The following is a 19,408-nucleotide window of genomic DNA, read 5'->3' as shown; positions in this document are numbered from 1 at the left end:
TCGCATCCGGCTCCCACCTCCGAAGCCTGATACCCGAACCCGGCGCGATAACCGGAAGTATTGCCGTTTCCACCGGGATCAAGGCCATGATACCGAGGAGTGTTACCAGCTCCGAAATGAGATCGAAGCACTCATCCGCCGGGGGGTGCTCGATCGGTTTGTGCAAGGCCGGCGTGAAGAGAAGCAGCCCGCCGGAGGAGCAGCACAGCCTGAAGGTTTGAATGCCAACAGGCCCATCGCCGGCGTCATCAACACTATCCACCGAGGAGGAGCCTCGGCTGGAGAAGCTTCGGAGGAAGAAACCTCCTCAAAGCGCCTGCGCGCCTCTGAAGCCATCTCCTTTTCAGATGATGATTTAGAGGGAGTCGAAACTCCCCATGATGATGCCGTGGTCATCTCCATGATCATAAATAGATTTGATGTAAAACGCATCTTAGTTGATAATGGAAGCTCAGCGAACGTTTTGTACTTTGGTGCATATTGTAAAATGGGGATGGCCAAAGAACAGCTGCGGAGGATGAATGCTCCGTTGGTTGGATTCACTGGGGATTCAGTCCCAGTAGAGGGCGAGATCAACCTTCTGGTCACAGCCGGGCTCGCCCCCCGTGAAAGTACCGTGGGAATGAACTTCCTCGTGATACGCCTTCCCTCGGTCTATAACGCCATCCTCGGAAGGCCAGGCCTCAACGCCCTCCGAGCGGTGGTCTCCACTCATCACCTGCTCATGCGATTCCCCACCAGCCAGGGGGTCGGCGAAGTCCGAGGGGACCAAATGCTGGCAAGGAGATGCTACCTGGCGACCCACGAGGCAAAGCGACCCGCCGAGGCGCCTGCCCCAGCGACTGACCAGCCCTTAACTGAGGTCATGGAGGCACGGGTCGACCCTCAGAAAGAGCGGGTACAGCCTGGTGAGTTACTAATCCAAGTTCCCTTACGAGAGAGCTTTCCTGAGCTAACCGTGCAGGTCGGCTCTGGCCTCGATGAGCACGAGAGGAGTCGTCTCGCCAATTTCCTGCGAGACAACATGGATGTCTTCGCATGGTCGCCTGCGGACATGCCGGGGATAGATCCAGAGGTCATGGTCCACCGGCTCCAAGTAAAGCCGACCAGCAAGCCTGTGCGGCAGAAAAAGCGAGGCGCCGCCCCTGAGCGCCAGCGAGCAGCAGCCGAGGAGGTCAGTAAGCTCCTTGGAGCCGGCTTCATCCGGGAGATAGCCTACCCGGAGTGGCTCGCCAATGTGGTCCTCGTCAAGAAGGCCAACGGGAAGTGGCGTATGTGTGTGGACTACACCGACCTGAATAAAGCCTGCCCGAAGGACAGCTTCCCACTTCCCAGCATCGACCAGCTCGTGGACTCCACCTCGGGTCACGAGCTGCTGGCATTCATGGACGCCTTTTTCGGATACAACCAGATCCGCATGGCGCCAGAAGACGAGGAGAAGACCGCCTTTATCACCGATGGGGGAACCTACTGCTACAAGGTAATGCCGTTCGGCTTGAAAAATGCCGGGGCAACCTATCAAAGACTGGTCAGCCGGATCTTCAAAGATCAGATAGGCCGGAATATGGAGGTCTATGTGGATGATATGCTGGTAAAAAGCAAGGTGGCGCAAGATCATATAGCCGACCTCAATGAAGCATTCTCCACACTCCGAAAGTACCAGATGAAGCTCAATCCAGCCAAGTGTGCATTCGGGGTCACCTCCGGCAAATTCCTCGGCTTCATCATTACACAGCGAGGAATTGAGGCCAATCCAGAGAAGATCCGAGCCCTCCAAAAGATGACGCCCCCCAGGACGGTCAAGGAGGTACAACGGCTCACAGGCCGAGTTGCAGCCCTCGGGAGATTCATCTCCCGCTCGGCTGAGCGCTGCCTTCCATTCTTTGCAGCCCTCAAGAAGCCGAAGAACTTTTTATGGTCGGACGAGTGCCAACAATCTTTCGAGGAGCTCAAGCATCTCCTGGCTTCCCCTCCCCTGCTCACAAAGCCACAACAGGGTGAGATCCTCTACTTGTATCTGGCCGTCTCCCCTATGGCAGTAAGCTCGGTCCTGGTCCGAGAGGAGGGCAAACTTCAAAAGCCAGTGTATTATACCAACCGGGTCTTGAGGGACGCCGAGACCCGATACACCAAGCTCGAGAAGACCGCCTATGCTCTGGTCATCTCGGCTCGAAGGCTCCGACCGTACTTCCAAGCCCACACAGTGGCTGTGCTGACCGACCAGCCGGTCAAGCAGATCCTGCAGAAATCAGATCGCGCGGGACAGATCGCCAAGTGGGCCATCGAGCTCGGCGAATTCGACATCGAGTACCGACCCAGACCGGCGATCAAAGCACAAGCGCTCGCAGACTTTATTGTCGAGTGCACTGTACTGGATGAGATCGAGATCGAACCTGAACCACCAGTGGAGCAGATCCCGAGTTTGACATGGACTCTGCATGTCGATGGCTCTTCAAACTCGGGGGGTAGCGGAGCAGGGCTCATCCTCACTAGCCCAGAAGGAGTGGTCGCCGAGCAAGCCCTGCGTCTCGAGTTCCCTGCTTCCAATAATATGGCGGAGTACGAAGCGCTCGTCGCCGGGCTCAAGCTAGCCAAAGAGCTAGAAGTGAAGGACTTGAAGGCCTTCAGCGATTCTCAGCTCGTCGTCAACCAAATTGTGGGCGACTTCGAAGCCAGAGACCCGACCATGCAGAAGTATCTTCAGAAGGTACGGGATCTCGCCTCGATCCTGGACTCTTTTCACATTCAACATGTTGCCAGGTCGGAGAACCTCAGGGCCGACCAGCTATCAAAGCTGGCGTCCTCTCGCATGAGCGAGCTTCCCAAGGAGGCAGTACTGGAGTATCTCCAAAAGCCTAGTACAGATGAGCCCGAGCAGACCCTCTGCACTGAGTTTGAGCCAAGCTGGATGGACGAACTCATTGGCTACCTGCAAGACGAAGTCCTCCCCACCGACGAACAAGAGGCTCGCCGGATCAAACGCCTCGCTACCCGGTACATATTGTACGAGGGAAAGCTCTATCGGAGATCCTTCACCTCTCCCCTCCTCAGATGCCTCCGTCCAACGGAGGCTGATTATGCCCTACGCGAAGTCCACGAAGGGATTTGCGGGAACCATTTGGGAGGGCGAGCATTGGCCCATAAAATTCTGCGCCAAGGATATTATTGGCCGACACTCCAGAAGGATGCTATGGACTTCGTCCAAAGATGCGACCGGTGCCAAAGGAACGCCAATGTTCAGCGCCGGCCCTCGGCCCCTTTGACTTCTATCAGCTCCCCTTGGCCCTTTGCCCAGTGGGGAATTGACATCCTAGGGCCATTTCCACTGGCCACCGGGCAAAGAAAATTTCTGGTCGTCTCCATCGACTACTTCACCAAGTGGGTGGAAGCCGAGCCCCTTTCTCGGATCACCGAGCAGAAGATGCGGAATTTTGTTTGAAAGTCCATTATCTGCAGATTCGGGCTTCCCCGCATTCTCATCTCTGACAACGGTCGCCAATTCGACAACATTCACTTCAGAGAGTTCTGCTCCGAACTTGGCATTGACCACCGCTTCACCTCGGTCGCGCATCCTCAAACAAATGGAGAAACCGAGGTAACAAATCGTACTATTTTGCAGGGTCTCAAAGCCAGGCTCGACAAATCCAAAGGACAATGGGTCGAAGACCTATATAATATCCTGTGGGCTTACCGGACCACGTTCCGTGTCCCCACCGGCGAGACTTCCTTCAACCTAACTTATGGAACGGAGGCCATCATCCCACTGGAGATTGGGCTTCCCTCTCCAAGAGTCGAGCATCATGATGCCAGCTCCAACTCCTCACAGCTCAGAAGCAACCTCGACTTGATCGAGGAAACAAGGGAGGCCGCACGAGTTCGTATGGCGAGGTACCAGCAAAAGACAGCTCAGTACTACAACGCCAGGGTCAAAATCAAATCTTTCAGACCAGGGGATCTTGTCCTCAGAAGAGCTGAAGCCTCCCGACCAACTGAGCAAGGGAAGCTGGCCCCAAACTGGGAAGGACCATACCAAGTCACGCGCATCCGCCGACCCGGGACTTATCAGCTAGAGTCCCTAGACGGGACTCTTATTCCGCGGAGCTGGAGCTCTGAAAATCTCCGCGTGTACTATCAGTAGAACCCTAAGGGGTTCCCCATTATTCAACTATTGAATTTCATTTTATGAATTCCATTCTATAATAAACTTATGGTCCGCATACTCATTTTGAGCTCACCGATTTTCCTGATTATCTCATGGTGTCAGGATTATTTCTCCTACCCTGACCACGGTCAGGATGCCCTGCCGCAACGGGAGGCCCCGGCTATAGGGATGCCCGAGATGCCGGGATATGAGTTAGCGGTCCTCTCTGACCGGACGAGCTCGGCTCGTGCTCCATCGGTTATGAGTTAGCGGTCCTCTCTGACCGGACGAGCTCGGCTCGTGCTCCATCGGCTATGAGTTAGCGGTCCTCTCTGACCGGACGAGCTCGGCTCGTGCTCCTACCCTGAGACGTCAGGATGCCCCAATATATTGGGATGCCCTGCCGCAACGGGATGCCCCGATCCGTCGGGATGGCCCGAGACGTCGGGATGGCCCGAGACGTCGGGATATGAGTTAGCGGTCCTCTCTGACCGGACGAGCTCGGCTCGTGCTCCATCGGCTATGAGTTAGCGGTCCTCTCTGACCGGACAAGCTCGGCTCGTGCTCCATCGGCTATGAGTTAGCGGTCCTCTCTGACCGGACGAGCTCGGCTCGTGCTCCTACCCTGACCACGGTCAGGATGCCCCGAGACGTCGGGATGCCCCGATCCGTCGGGATGCCCCGAGACGTCGGAATGCCCCGGCTATAGGGACGCCCGAGACGTCGGGATATGAGTTAGCGGTCCTCTCTGACCGGACGAGCTCGGCTCGTGCTCCATCGGCTATGAGTTAGCGGTCCTCTCTGACCGGACGAGCTCGGCTCGTGCTCCATCGGATATGAGTTAGCGGTCCTCTCTGACCGGACGAGCTCGGCTCGTGCTCCATCGGCTATGAGTTAGCGGTCCTCTCTGACCGGACGAGCTCGGCTCGTGCTCCTACCCTGACTACAGTCAGGATGCCCCGAGACGTCGGGATGCCCCGGCTATAGGGATGCTCGAGACATCGAGATGAGTTAGCGGTCCTCTCTGACCGGACGAGCTCGGCTCGTGCTCCATCGGCTATGAGTTAGCGGTCCTCTCTGACCGGACGAGCTCGGCTCGTGCTCCATCGGCTATGAATTAGCGGTCCTCTCTGACCGGACGAGCTCGGCTCGTGCTCCATCGGCTATGAGTTAGCGTTCCTCTCTGACCGGACGAGCTCGGCTCGTGCTCCTACCCTGAGACGTCAGGATGCCCCAATATATTGGGATGCCCTGCCGCAACGGGATGCCCCGATCCGTCGGGATGGCCCGAGACGTCGGGATATGAGTTAGCGGTCCTCTCTGACCGGACGAGCTCGGCTCGTGCTCCATCGGCTATGAGTTAGCGGTCCTCTCTGACCGGACGAGCTCGGCTCATGCTCCATCGGCTATGAGTTAGCGGTCCTCTCTGACCGGACGAGCTCGGCTCGTGCTCCTACCCTGACCACGGTCAGGATGCCCCGAGACGTCGGGATGCCCCGATCCGTCGGGATGCCCCGAGACGTCGGGATGCCCCGGCTATAGGGATGCCCGAGACGTCGGGATATGAGTTAGCGGTCCTCTCTGACCGGACGAGCTCGGCTCGTGCTCCATCGGATATGAGTTAGCGGTCCTCTCTGACCGGACGAGCTCGGCTCGTGCTCCATCGGCTATGAGTTAGCGGTCCTCTCTGACCGGACGAGCTCGGCTCGTGCTCCTACCCTGACTACAGTCAGGATGCCCCGAGACGTCGGGATGCCCCGGCTATAGGGATGCTCGAGACATCGAGATGAGTTAGCGGTCCTCTCTGACCGGACGAGCTCGGCTCGTGCTCCATCGGCTATGAGTTAGCGGTCCTCTCTGACCGGACGAGCTCGGCTCGTGCTCCATCGGCTATGAGTTAGCGGTCCTCTCTGACCGGACGAGCTCGGCTCGTGCTCCATCGGCTATGAGTTAGCGGTCCTCTATGACCGAACGAGCTCGGCTCGTGCTCCATCGGCTTCAGCCAACGAGTTCGGCCCGCTCTTCATCACCGGATCTCTGCCGGCGTCCCCGAAGAACGGAGTCCGAGCAGAGAAGTGTCTTCAGTCGCCTCGGCGCAAGGACACACGGTACAAGAGAAGCGTCTTCAGTCGCCTCGGCGCAAGGACGCACACGGTACAAGGTATCCATTTATGTAATGCTTTTACATTATTCTATCTGTTTTCGGATTTCTCTGCCGACGTCCCCAAAGAACGGAGTCCGAGCAGAGAAGTGTCTTCAGTCGCCTCGGCGCAAGGACACACGGTACAAGAGAAGCGTCTTCAGTCGCCTCGGCGCAAGGACGCACACGGTACAAGGTACCCATTTATGTAATGCTTTTACATTATTCTATCTGTTTTCGGATTTCTCTGCCGACGTCCCCAAAGAACGAAGTCCGAGCAGAGAAGTATCTTCAGTCGCCTCGGCGCAAGGACACACGGTACAAGAGAAGCGTCTTCAGTCGCCTCGGCGCAAGGACGCACATGGTACAAGGTACCCATTTATGTAATGCTTTTACATTATTTTATCTATTTTCGGATTTTTCTCTGCCGACGTCCCCAAAGAACGGAGTCCGAGCAGAGAAGTGTCTTCAGTCGCCTTGGCGCGAGGACACATGTTAAAGGTACCCATTTATGTTTCTACATTAATGTTTACATTACCTATTCTGTTCTCGGATTTTCTCTGCCGATGTCCTCAAGGAACGGACACCGAGCAGAGGAGCGTCTTCGATCGCCTCGGCGAAGGAGTGCTCGTGACACCAGCACATCATCATACAAAGTCCGGCGAATCCCCGTCACAAGCTGACGGGCATTCGACTTGTTCGTTAGAAACGAACGTGGTCCGCCCCGGCAACGCGAGGATTGATAATAGGTAACCTCGCTGAAATTTTAGTCCTGGTGACCGCCTTAGGGCTCGGTCAAGTCCTGGACTAGGCACCGGAAAACTCTCCGAGCCCGAATCCTTGGTATAAGCTCAAGCGTTGCTATACCACTGGTTGAAGGACCGAGCAATGGAGCTTGGCAAGCCAAACTTAAACTCAAATCCTGTGGCGGGAAAAGCTGAGGCCCTAGAGCCTGTATCCTCGGAACCTAAAATGGATCCGAGCAGAAAAACTTTGGACTACGATAGACGAGTTTTCAAACAGAAATGTATATTCATTTCAAAAAGGCCCGTAGGCTAAGTACAAAATTCGGGTTTGGCCCTTACAAGTATGGGAGGCCATCCCGACTATACAAGAAATAACCAAAATTACATCGAAGGCTCGAGCTCGACCACCTCGGCCTCGGCAGTACCGGGACTGGTTGGCTCAGCACCCGGGACCTCTTCGGTGGCCTCGGCAGCAATGGGGGTAGCCTCGGAGGCGACCTCGGCAACTTCGGGGACGGCTTCGGCCGCCTCGGCCAGACCTCTCTGGTCGACTTCTGGAGTTTCTGCCTCCGCCTCCGCCCCCGGCCTTTCGACCCCTGCTCCCGGCTTGAGCAGGTTTACATCGAAGTCCGGGAGAAGCCGCCGCAACTGGTTGCGGAAATCCCGGAAGCCTTGGATCAGCCCGTTCACGCCCTCCTCTGCCATGAGTTCGCAAAACTCCTCCGACTCGCGGAAGAGCTTCACTGCGTTTTGGGCGTTCTCCCGGGCCTCTATCTCCCGGGCCTCGTGGTACGCGGCTTTCCGCTCGAGGCCCCTCAGCTCCTGCTCGAGCTCCGAATGTCGGAGGCGGGCATCCCCCACCTCCTGCTCGCGGAAGGCCAACGCCTGCTTGGCTTTGGCCAATCGAGCCTCTGCGGCGCGCAGCTCGGACCTCGCCAATGCGTGCGCGCCCTTCTCTTCATCGAGCTCAGCGGTCAGAGCTCGAATCTTTTCATCAGATGCTCCGACTTTCCCTTGGAGCACCTGCTGTTCGGCCTCAGAGGCCTGGTATTTCTCCTCGGAGGCCAGGTACTTCGCCTCGGCGGCCATGTACCTCTTCTGGGCCTCCTCGTAGCTGCGCTGGCACCTCCGGGCTTTCTCCCGGTACTCTTGAACCAGGTGCATCAGCATCTCCGTCTCGTGCAAGTGCTGTAAAAGAGAGACGTAAGGCGCCACGAGTAAAAAATCTCTACAAATCACGTAAGAGGAAAATTTTACTCACCCGGACGGTATTGCAGCGGGTAAAGTCCATGAAAGTGTTGTAGCTCATGGACTGCATCATGGCCCGGTCAGCCGGGAGCAGCGCGAGCCGAAATATCTCGCGCGCCACTTGTGGGTTTTCGAGGGCTGAGTCACCCTCGAACACTGACCAGGCGGGTGCATAGGGCACCCGTTCCTCCGAGCCTGATAGGCCCGGAAGGCCAGCATCGGCTGGCCTAGGCAGAGCCGACCCCGGGGCTCCCTGACTGCTCCCCGCCGCGGAGCTAGGGGGCTGGGGTCGGATGAGCGGCCGATCTGACCGCCGCACAACTATAGCGGGGCGTGCAAGCACGGGACCCGCTGAACTCCTCCCCTGGTCGGCAACTAGAGCGTCCTGCCGACCAGGGACCTGCGCCAAGGGCGCCGGGCATAGGGGCGCCATCGGGGCTCTGGAGCCCGAGCCCCCGGAGCCCGCGCCCTCTCTCCGATCAGCCTCAGGGCGCGCGGGCTGAGAAGGCCCCGCCTCGGAGTCAGCGGGGCGAGAAGGCCCCGCCTCGGGATGCGCAGGGCGAGAAGGCCCCGCCTCGGGATGCGCGGGGCGAGAAGGACCCGCCTCGGCCACCACCGCCGCCGAGGGAGTCGAGGTTGCCGAGACCTTCTGCTTCTTTCTCGACTCGGCGGGCTCTCCTGAGAGCTCGGCCGCTCTCTTCTGGAAGCGAGCATAAAGAACTTCGCTCTTCGTCACCATCTTTGCGATGTCTGCAAAGACGAACAAAATTAGAACATTAGAATAATTAAGGAAATAAAAGGTTGCTGTAATTATCCTTACTCTGAGGACGTGCCGAGCTCAGGCCCACGTTCACCAGAGCGTCCTCGCTAATGAGGCCGTTCAGCAAAATCCCGTCCCCAAGGCTGCGGATGGTGTCGAGGATCTCCTGCTCACGCGGAGAAAGCTGGGGGAGCCTGTTGATGGACTTAAGCTGGGCCGGCCTCCACCTGGGGTCAAACCCCCAGGACCGTTCAGAACCCAGGAAGAAGAATTTCTCCTTCCAACCATGAATGGATGAGGGGGCACCATGAAAGAGTGGCCGACCCGCCCGAAGGGCAATGTAGAGCCACTCCCCGTCCCCCGGATTCGACTTAAAAATAAAAAGTCGCCGAAAGACGTTGACAGAGGTAGGAATCCCCTGCAGTAAACACAGTGACAGGAAGCCCATCACTGTCCTCCAAGCGTTCGGAGTAAGTTGCGCCGGAACCAACTGGCATACCGCCAGCAACTCATTCACGAAGCTGTGAAGAGGAAACCGGAGGCCGGCCCAGAGTGACTCCGAGTGCACTCCGATCCGGCCCACCGGAGGATCGGTTATCCGATCCCTTCGCCTGGCGGGTTCCAAACGGAACCCGTGAAGAGGGAAAAACCACTCTTCGGTCATCTCGACCTCCAGGACACTCATGGTGGACACTACTTCACTAGGCAAAGAACCCATTGCGAGAGAGAAGTCAAAAAGAAGGGGGACCTGGGGAAGATGCCGGAGAAAAGGGACTTCGGTCTGAGGAAGGCTGGAAGAATAGGAAGCTGGAAGCAGAAAGCAATAGAAAGAGGACAGGGGGCCGGGGGAGAGTTTATATAGACCTCCCCAACGGCCCGGATCAGCGAAGAAAACGCTGCGTCCCGGTTAGATGATAACACGTGTCGGTCTAAAAGACAGAACGACGCATTTAATTAGGGCTAACGCTTTGAACATTGAAGCGCCCCATCGGATCGTGCGGAAAGGCGTCCGCAATCGAAGATCGTGCGGCCCCATCATGAGCCCACGACGCAAGGACGCTTCGCAAAAAGTGTCCCAATAATGAGGCTTTTCGGGAAGGAAGAGACGCCGCCTATTAAAGGCACCTCGAAGCTTCCGATAATTCAAAACGCGCAGTAAATCAAAATTTTCGGAATTCGTAATGACCCAACTAAAGCTACTTCCCGCGCTCCAGCTGGTAGCCAACTGGAACTCGGAAGTCGGGGGGTAGTGTTGGGGGAAAAACCCCAAGTCATGCATCCACGGAGGCGCTCAGCCAAAGAGCGCCGACCGGAAAGCTGCTCGGTCAGAGAGCGCCGACCGGAAAGCTGCTCGGTCAGAGAGCGCCGACCAGAGAGCTGCTCGGCCAAGGAGTGCCGACCAGAGAACTGCTCGGCCAAGGGATGCCGACCAGAGAGAGCGCCAAGAAGAGGCGCCCAGCCAAAATAATCAAAGTAGGGATGCTCGGCCAAGGGATGCCGACCAGGGGGCAAAAAGCGCCGAATAGAGGCGCTCTGCTAGAAGGTGCTCGCCTAAAGAGCGCCGACCAGGAGTACTCAAAACGGCCCCGCCATAGGGCGCCCCATTGGGCGACCAGCTCGGCTCGGCACCCCTGCCGAGCCGATGCCTTAATGCTTAACCTCCGTCTAAAATCCAAGTGACTTGACAACTCTTACAGCTTGTAACCTGCCGTTATCTCCAAGCCATCAAGGCATAAGATCTTCGCAGGCATTCGCCACGACCTGCCATTAATGCACGAGACTCCCTCAAGTCTCCGATGCACTCAAGTCATTTAATGAACACGGCCCAAGACGATCTCCGGATCACTGAACCATCAGAGCGTATGGCTCTACCTGACCGCCGGTTCATTCGGTAATAAATGCACTTACCATCCACGGACCCCAGGCCCACCACGGCCGGCGGTTCAACAACTCCAACAGGTCCGATCGACCGTGACAACTCCCTGGTTCCGGTCTGATCCGGTCCCATTCTCCACTACGCCATTAATGGGCTAAATCGTGCCCAATTATCACAGAACAGGACAAACCTCCTGTCACCTCCCAGGTAACCAAATCCTTTTATAAAAGGAAGCCTGGGGGGGAAGAGGAAGGAGGCTCTGGGGACGGACTCTGAGAAACCCCTAACAAAAACTCCCCGGACTGGACCCTCCGGGAGGGGGTGGGAGGAAGCACAGACACAATTGATGACATCATCCCTTTCATCTTCTTGATCTTATCCAGATATCCTCTGTGTCTTCTCCACATACTCTCCTCCCCGCTCTCTCCACATACTTGCCCCCTCTGACTTAGGCATCGGAGGGCCGGCGCCGGGGAGCCCGGCCACCGGCTTTTTTGCAAGACAGGGCAGGACTGGACGCACCACTCCCCTCCTCGGACGCTCCCACGCCCCACGGTGGAGGACGCAGCCGGCCGGCGCACCGCCGTCCGCCCCCTGTAGCAGCGGAGCTCCTCCTTCTCCGGCTTCGCGGCGGCCCCCGGGTCCAATTTCCAGCAACAATTATATCTTGATCTAATGCAAACTTGACTCAACCTAACTAATTGCCAATCTTAAGTACAAATAGCCGTATAATCAGAAGATAGCAAGCATTTTTACTTGATTTAATTCTTCAAATCTGCTGGCTTATTAATCCCTTAAAAAAGGAAAATTGAGTATTGGTCTAATACTAAGTCTGACGATGGATGTACGTATTATACCGACACCGCCATAAAGTGCCCATTTTGTGTCCATGCAATGTTCCCTCTGTCACTTGACAACAGAGAATTTAAGCCGTCTGAATCCAATGACATAAACATGCAAGTGAACAAAGATATGCTGTCTATACAGGTGCCATGCTATTATTATATCAATACAGTATGAAGTTTGTTCGGTGTATCAAATAACGATATATCCTCATACCGTGTAACGATATCGAATTGGTATAATATATCTCATACCATCCAATTTGGTATAGCACGATATACCATGCAAGAAAACCCAGGCAACATAAAGTACATTCTTTCTCTGGCACTCTCCACGGCAAGGATAATCGAGTTGGGAGTTGAGAGGATAACTGGATGGATAACAGTTAACCTAAATTTTCTACTATAACTTCAAACAATAAACAACTCAGATCAATCATATTTTTTGCAAAAAATATAAAAATGCACCGTAGCAATCCCCTAAAAGATAACCCTTTCTGTTTTTTTTTTTTTTGAATCAAGCATGGTCCAGTGTCTAGTGACACATCTCTCTCTGCTCAGCAACAAGAGATTCTGAATTCAATTATTGAATGATACATCCAAAACTCTAAACCAGTTGGTGAATGTGCCCATGCACACATGCCCAAAAGGGCACTAATAGTTTGATCCCTTATCACCTAGTACATTATCTTCGGAAAAAAAAAAGTACAGGTAGATGACTCTTCTGCGATGAGAACTGGGTCCACTTTCCACCGGAAAAAAAGTGGTCATTTAAGAGGCATTGCTGGATCTTCTTCGACACGAGTAGGAGTAATAAGAATACATTACAAGCGACCAAAAACGAGAGCGATAACTAAGGACATGCTATTTACGAGCTGTTCCATAAACATGGGGACCTAAAACGGCGGCAGATGAGAGGAATGCAGTGTTGAGGTCCACACTGGAGAATCCAGTTTCCGAAATTAGCTTCCCTGTTTCCCTAGTCAGGTGACACCCATCTGAAACGAACTGCTGGAGTGGATCAAGAATGCTCTGCACGAATCGGAGGAGAGAGCCATCTGCAAGAGAAACTCCATTAACAAGAATGAAACACAAAACTTTAAGAGCATAGTTGACCTGCTCATCAGTCTGGCAAGAAGTTCTGAGAAATACCACGCGCAGCCACATGCTCAATGAATAAGTAAAGACCGCCTGGTTTTAACACCCTTTTAACCTCTGCATGAGTTTGTGATAAATCAGTATCTATAGCACTAAATACTAAAGAACTAGAAGTTTAACATTTGAAAGCACCACGACATCCTTTGATTATTGGATAGAAGCATCTGTCCATTTTTCAACACAGAATTACCAAATATGTATGTCTATTGTAGAATGAACATGCTAGCATTTGAATTTGGCATCGAGAGAAGCTAGATTTGGAAAATGCAGGCCAGTTCAAATTAAGCACTGAAAAGAACAACAACATCGCTTTGGCCAAGTGGTCAAGGCATGCGCCTGCTAAGGACATGGGGTTTCCCGGCGAGAGTTTGAATCTCTCAGGCGACGGGATTATTTATTTTTTTACTCAAAAGAAATTAAGCACCAAAATAACAAAACTCAGATGCAAAGTTATATGCTTGAGTTAATACACGTACCAGATTGGCATGTTACCCCATAAACATTATTATAAATTAAATATAATCATTTATTCTTGTTGGAATAGCAACTAGACATTGTTAGCAAATATTCTCATTTGCAAACTAAAATTTCCAAAGCAGGTTATACCAAAGAATTTACTAGTAGTAATGCAAGATTCAAAAATGCCAATATTATATAGCTTGTGCAGTCAACTTCATATACAGTGTAAATAGGTAAAAGAAATCCAAAGACATAGGAGCAATTATATTATATAATGAACATTTATAGAATCATATAGGCACATTGCGGAGCTAAATCCAGAAGTTTACTTCCTGAGCAACTGCCAATTAAGATACACATGTTTCATTATTGATGCCTTTTCAGACATAATTGGTGGTATAAGTTTCATCCTCGAGATAAAAAAGGCCTTAGACAAAGAAAGACATTACAATTTTGAAACTATGTTGTCACCGAGATATTTCTATTGTTTTCTGTGGTTTTGTCACTGGTAGAAACATATCAACAAGCCTCATACCACCAATTTAGGCCAATTGTATGCATTCTACTTCTTTAGCAGTTACCATGCAAGGATAGGTCTTCTGATATAGAAAGTCTCTCCAAATCATTCTTTTCTAACTGATGATATTGAAGTCATCTTAGGTGTCCCCATTCTAGAATTCTCACAACAATAGCAGGTTAACCAACCATCTTTGTGTGTGTCTCTCTGTGTGTGTGTGTACACATCTTTATGATGCAAAACCAGAGGTGCACAATGAAAGAGCTGTTAAACATGGACCTTAGAAAGGAACAACGAATTTATAAATACCTCTAAGTGCCATGTCAATGTCTTTGGTAGAACACAAAACCAGAGTACCAATCACTGCATCCATGGTATCATCTCCTACAGGTAAAACTTCCCCAACCTACATGAAAGTATGGACTTGAATTCCCGAAGCAACCAGTTCTCACAAATAAAGAGCAATGCATTGCACTAAAGTTGGATTGACAATAAATGTTTCTACGAAAACAACATAAAAGTCAATCAAAAAATTGAAAAGCTATAAATTCCAAAGCTTTAGCCCAGAAACCAACTTCATCAAGGGGGTACGAGTAATTAAATAAATGCTAGTCAATGGCTGCTTTTTCTTCCTTTTGAAACCAAACTTTCAGGCAAAATCTTTAGATATGTTGCTTTAACTTTAAAGATCCAAAAAAAAGCCAAGACTAACTTATTAAATCTACATCATGATTAAATATGTTTTTCTATATATCTTTGGCATTATAAACCATCAATAAACACCAATTATACTAGATAGGACATGCGTAAGTTTTTTACTTGCAGGTAGCTATCAATTTTAATACTTTTTTCAAGTCACCACCAAAGATTTTCAGAACATATGGACCATTTTATGATAGATTGCTAATATACTGCAGCTACTTTAAAGTAAATGATAGGTCACATCCCACTTCTAGTTTCTACTAAAAAAAATCACAATTATTATGTTAAATTTCCACCTTTCATGGGAAAAACAAGCACATAGTAATAAGCAGGATCTCTTCATGCATAAATTCTTTTGTAAATCCTTAGCATTAAAAATTTGCTATTCTTAAAAATTCTATTGGTTAAAAAAAAGGAATTTGTAGAAGAAAGTAGAGAATAAAAACTTCCTTTGCCATGCACAGTTTAAGTAACCTACCTCTGAATGTCATATGCTAACAAAATAAATGAACACCTCGAGGCTACAAGTCTCCTTTTATTACTTCACAAACCTCAAGACACCCAGATACTTTTAGGCCAACTCACCATTGTACATGTCCTAAAACTGACAATGAATCAACTCTCTCAAATATCTTCAGATGCAATTTTTTGTATGGCCCGATTGACATAATATATTCCAGATTACATGTATTTTGATCTAATTTGCAAGTGACGTGTAAAATTATAGGCAATATCACAACAGATCATTCACAGCCATAAGCACCTAAGAATTGCAAGAAGAATATCTGAACATGTGTGGGACTACTCAAAATAAAAGAACTGTTGGATATATAACCAATACAAAGGCCACTTTAATGGCATAACATTAAAAAAAAATCTCGGGCAAACATGGAAAAGAAAGGAAAATGATAGCAACTCTTGAATAGATAATGTAAGGTATTAGGCTAGCTCAGCCAGATTGTATGGGATTCTAGCCATTAATGCAATCCTAAAATCAGGGAAATAAATAATGAAGTTGAAAAAGATATTGGATGGAAAGCATCATACCCCTCGCATAAAACTAAAATTTGATAATGGTAGCCCGGCTGCTACAGCTGCTGCCTGAGCATATTTCTCCATCTTTTTATTAGGGTCCACTCCAATGACATTAATATCTGCTGCACTTGCATAGTATTTGAAATTAGGACCAGTGCCAACGCCAAGCTCCAGTATTTTCTTACTCTCTCCTGTCAATTGAGAAAAGAGTGTTGCTTTGTAGGCTGCAACCTTCACCAAAATTGAAGAGAAAATAAATAAGAATGATTAATAAAAGTCAACAATATCAGTCATCTCTCATACATGTTATAAGAAAGGTTAGAAGGACAGCCTTGTATGAGTCAGTATGTTGGGAAATAATGAATAATAGGAACATAACTGTCGCAAATATGCCCATTCTATGTTGTACAACTAGAAAAGAAGTGCTGGAAATGAGTAAATTAGAGGACTAAAAGAGCTGCATTTACACCCACATGATAAATTCCTGGGGGCGGGGGGTGGGGTGTGGGGGATGGGAGAGGATCAACCAGGATAGTTTGTTCATGCAGAATCAAATGATGCTAAGACGGTGCCCCATTGATAACAGGGGTTTGGATAAACAGAATGAATGTCATAAAGGCAAGGAAAGCCCTGGAAAACCTAAAAGTAATTGCGCAAAAAATAGGTTATGAGAAGTATGTGTCGATAGAGGATGATGACATATTATACAGGAGGATCCATGAAGAAAAACCAAATTGATCGGATCAAGAAGATTGACTGTGGTTATAGTACCAATATGCAAGACAAACATAAGTACAGAACGAAACACTTGAGGCAGGCAAAAGACAATGATGCCATAGTTGAGCCTCATTTATGATGCAAATACACAACTCAAAAGGGTCTGCTAGAGTTTCAGATGATATATAGTTCTAGTTGTATATATAGTGCAAGTTCGTTCAACGTGTGCTCATATCATTTAGTATCTGTTAGCTGTGAACATTAGGGCTACAACCTATTGTATGTATACCAGCTAACCCAAACCAAACTTAGTTACCGCATTATAATGTGTGCTAACAAGCACATTCTTCTTCTCAGTCAAGTTGAAGTCTTCATGTTTCCTTGCCATGTATGAGATGTCATATGGCTATTGCAACTAGACATCCAAAACACCCATGTAAATTTGACAAAAACGTTTGACTTGTATTCTCCTAGGCACAACAAAATAAGAAAGTGACGGTTATATGCTTAAAACTTGATAAAAGTCCTGCTTTAGGTATGAGCATGAAATTGTTTAGCTCGCTAAAGTTGAAATAACACGAAACAACCTAATCCAGCAAAGATATGTAGAATCTGTCTAGCTCATTTGAGGTTGGGCAAGCAATCCTCCAATGCGATCATGAAATATTATTACATTGGAAGAAGGAAATCCAATCATAAAGTAGAAAACCATTTATTGACTTCTTCCCAACAAACTTTTATCAGATTTTCTTACCAAAAAATAATCTTTTGAGACTAAATACCATCCAAGTGCTTTTCCATTCACCAACCTTCTCCTTAATTATTAATCTCTCCATTTTTTGCCGCTCAAAAGATAGATTTTTAAATGTTAAGTATTTTAACATCAAAGTTTCTATTTTTAAAAGGACTAAACTTTAAATAGCCGTCATATATTCGAGAAAGAAGGAACTCTACTACTGACCTCAGCTTCGTACGATCTCGTGCCCAGCTCCAGAGCCTTTGCGTAGAGTTCCTCATACCAATCCGGCCTCGAAGGATGGAATCTCTCCACCATATCCTAACAACAACAAAAACATGCAGATTTACAGTGAACTTTGCAACAAATCCCAGAACTTAATAAGATCCTCTCTTTTACTCGTAAGATCGCGAGTTCTTGCCTCCGTATCGGAGGGGCCAGGACCCGACGCCTTAGAGGGAGGAACTGGGAGCAGCGCCGCCACCGTGGTTCCCAAGAGGCCCAGCCGCCGTCCGCAGGGGCAGCATCGGAGAGCGCAGGACGAGCGCGGGTTCAAGACCAAGCCCGCCGGCTCCGGCGACGCCTCTCTGGCAGGCGATGACCGGGCTAGTGTTAGGGTTAGAGTACGAGCTTTCGGTGGAGGCCGAGAGGGGGGCCTCGGGAGACGCGAGACGGGGGAGGCGGAGGAGGAGAGCTCGGAGACGGAGGAGTTCATGGTCCGGCGCCGCCGCTTGCCGCCACCGGATCTGGCGAGGAATTTAGGTAATTGATCGACCTGGACCATCCATTATATAGGGTCTTGAAGAAGGGGGCGAGGATGGTCATTATATATCGTAAAGTTGCGTTTGGACTTTGGAAAGCACAGACGGGACTGGGTCTGGTTTAACGCATTATAATTTGAATAAATTATAAAAACCCCTCTGAACTTTACATTTATACTTACAACCAATAAATTATAAAATTAATATTTCCATTCTATTAAATTAAGAACATTAGTAAAATTATTTATTTTATAAAAAATTTAAAATTATTTTAAATAAAAGAGGATACATATTTTTTTTATATTCTTAGGCGGCTTTTATATCACTTAAAATTATTTTCGGTCTCATTTAGGGTTAACATTTTTGACTAATATTTGGTTAAGTTATGAATCAAAATATTGAATAAAAATAAACTTCAGGTGGGTAAGTATAGATTTTTCAATTATTGGATATAAATATAATTTATCTCCAGTCTCAAAAGAATTTTTATAATTTTGGTGTTCAAAGAAACCATGGATTAGATAGCTTTGCACATGGCTCATCACTTCTTGATTATCTATGGACCACCTTCGATCACTGCCTATAAAATATTATCTTGATAGATGCATCTACACTTGTTAATATAGAAGAGACAAATTTTGTTTTATCAAAAAAAACAAGCATGTAAAAAGTTTGGACTGAATTTGAGCTAAACCGAGCATGTAGCTTGTCAAGGCATGAAGAATTATTTTATTTGAGTTCATACAGAGCATCGGTGTTCTACATAAGTTTGCTATAAATTTATGTATATCTTGATAATAAGTTCACACAAACTTGATTATAATTTTTGTTATATTTTAAGTTTTGATATGAGAAAGTATGGTAGCTATGATTTTTCCATCTTTTAGAGCCTATTTGGGTGATTAGACTAAAATCCTATGAAATTTGTAGGTTGGACCAGTACAACCAGCAAAATCATGAGATTACAGACTTGGCTAGTCTATATTCATAAATATTTAGGAGGTGGCATTAGAGTAGGCTAGCCTGACTCGCATAAGGAGAAAAAAAAAAGCTTGCTATATGAAATTCGTGCCAAGTCACTCCAAAACCACACCTACTTATTTATGAATATAGAGTTTTTGCTGGTTGTATTAGCCCAACCGATGAATCTAATAAAAGCTTCAACTCAAGCATTCAATATAGGCTCTTAAGTAGCTCTTTTCAAAGTTTAGGATGATAATGCACAGTTTTGTTATGAAAATCTGATTGCATTTTTTTTTCCAAAAGAAACTTGATTTTTTTTAATAACTCAAAAGAAAGAGATTTCATTGGTTTAAAGTTTGTGAACTCTTATGTATAACCTAGTATGTTTCTATTCTCATTTTCTTTTTAAGTGACTGAAAATAGCAGCACACATCTATTGTCTTTCTTCCCCACAAAACATTGTTCTAATAAGGTATCTCTTCTCCAATAATCAATCATGCGGGGAATGATTAAATTCTCGCATGACAACTAATTGTCGTGAGGTATTTGCTTCAAGTAATGATAGTTGAGTGGTCATGTAGTAAGAACTTAAAATAGATGGCTGCAG

At 48.9% G+C, this 19,408-nt stretch overlaps 1 protein-coding gene across 1 annotated transcript; it reads right to left on the bottom strand.

Moving 5' to 3' along the window:
- Positions 1 to 12,289: 12,289 nt before the first annotated feature.
- Positions 12,290 to 17,944, bottom strand: LOC103702896 (methyltransferase-like protein 7A). The gene is made up of 6 exons (XM_008785538.3): positions 17,499 to 17,944; positions 17,303 to 17,398; positions 15,637 to 15,855; positions 14,197 to 14,293; positions 12,906 to 12,968; positions 12,290 to 12,811 (listed from the first exon to the last, which is right to left on the bottom strand). Exons 1-6 carry the CDS (start codon positions 17,859 to 17,861, stop codon positions 12,618 to 12,620), a joined length of 1,032 nt encoding a protein of 343 aa, XP_008783760.2. The 5' UTR covers positions 17,862 to 17,944; the 3' UTR covers positions 12,290 to 12,617.
- Positions 17,945 to 19,408: the final 1,464 nt, after the last annotated feature.

The sequence above is a fragment of the Phoenix dactylifera genome, chromosome 6 (genome assembly GCF_009389715.1).
Source record: "Phoenix dactylifera cultivar Barhee BC4 chromosome 6, palm_55x_up_171113_PBpolish2nd_filt_p, whole genome shotgun sequence".
In the NCBI taxonomy this organism is placed as follows: Eukaryota; Viridiplantae; Streptophyta; class Magnoliopsida; order Arecales; family Arecaceae; genus Phoenix; species Phoenix dactylifera.
The sequence above is the reverse complement of the archived record's forward strand: the minus strand, read 5'-3'. Positions and strand labels throughout refer to the sequence as shown.

What these genes read in the sequence shown, in the direction of transcription:
- LOC103702896 (XM_008785538.3), bottom strand. Translation starts at nt 17,861, where the DNA reads ATGGTCCAGGTCGATCAATTACCTAAATTCCTCGCCAGATCCGGTGGC. An exon ending in ATTTTAGTTTTATGCGAGGG is followed by an intron (nt 14,294 to 15,636) that starts GTATGATGCTTT and finishes ACTTTCATGTAG; the next exon opens with GTTGGGGAAGTTTTACCTGT. An exon ending in CATTGACATGGCACTTAGAG is followed by an intron (nt 12,969 to 14,196) that starts GTATTTATAAAT and finishes AAACTCATGCAG; the next exon opens with AGGTTAAAAGGGTGTTAAAA.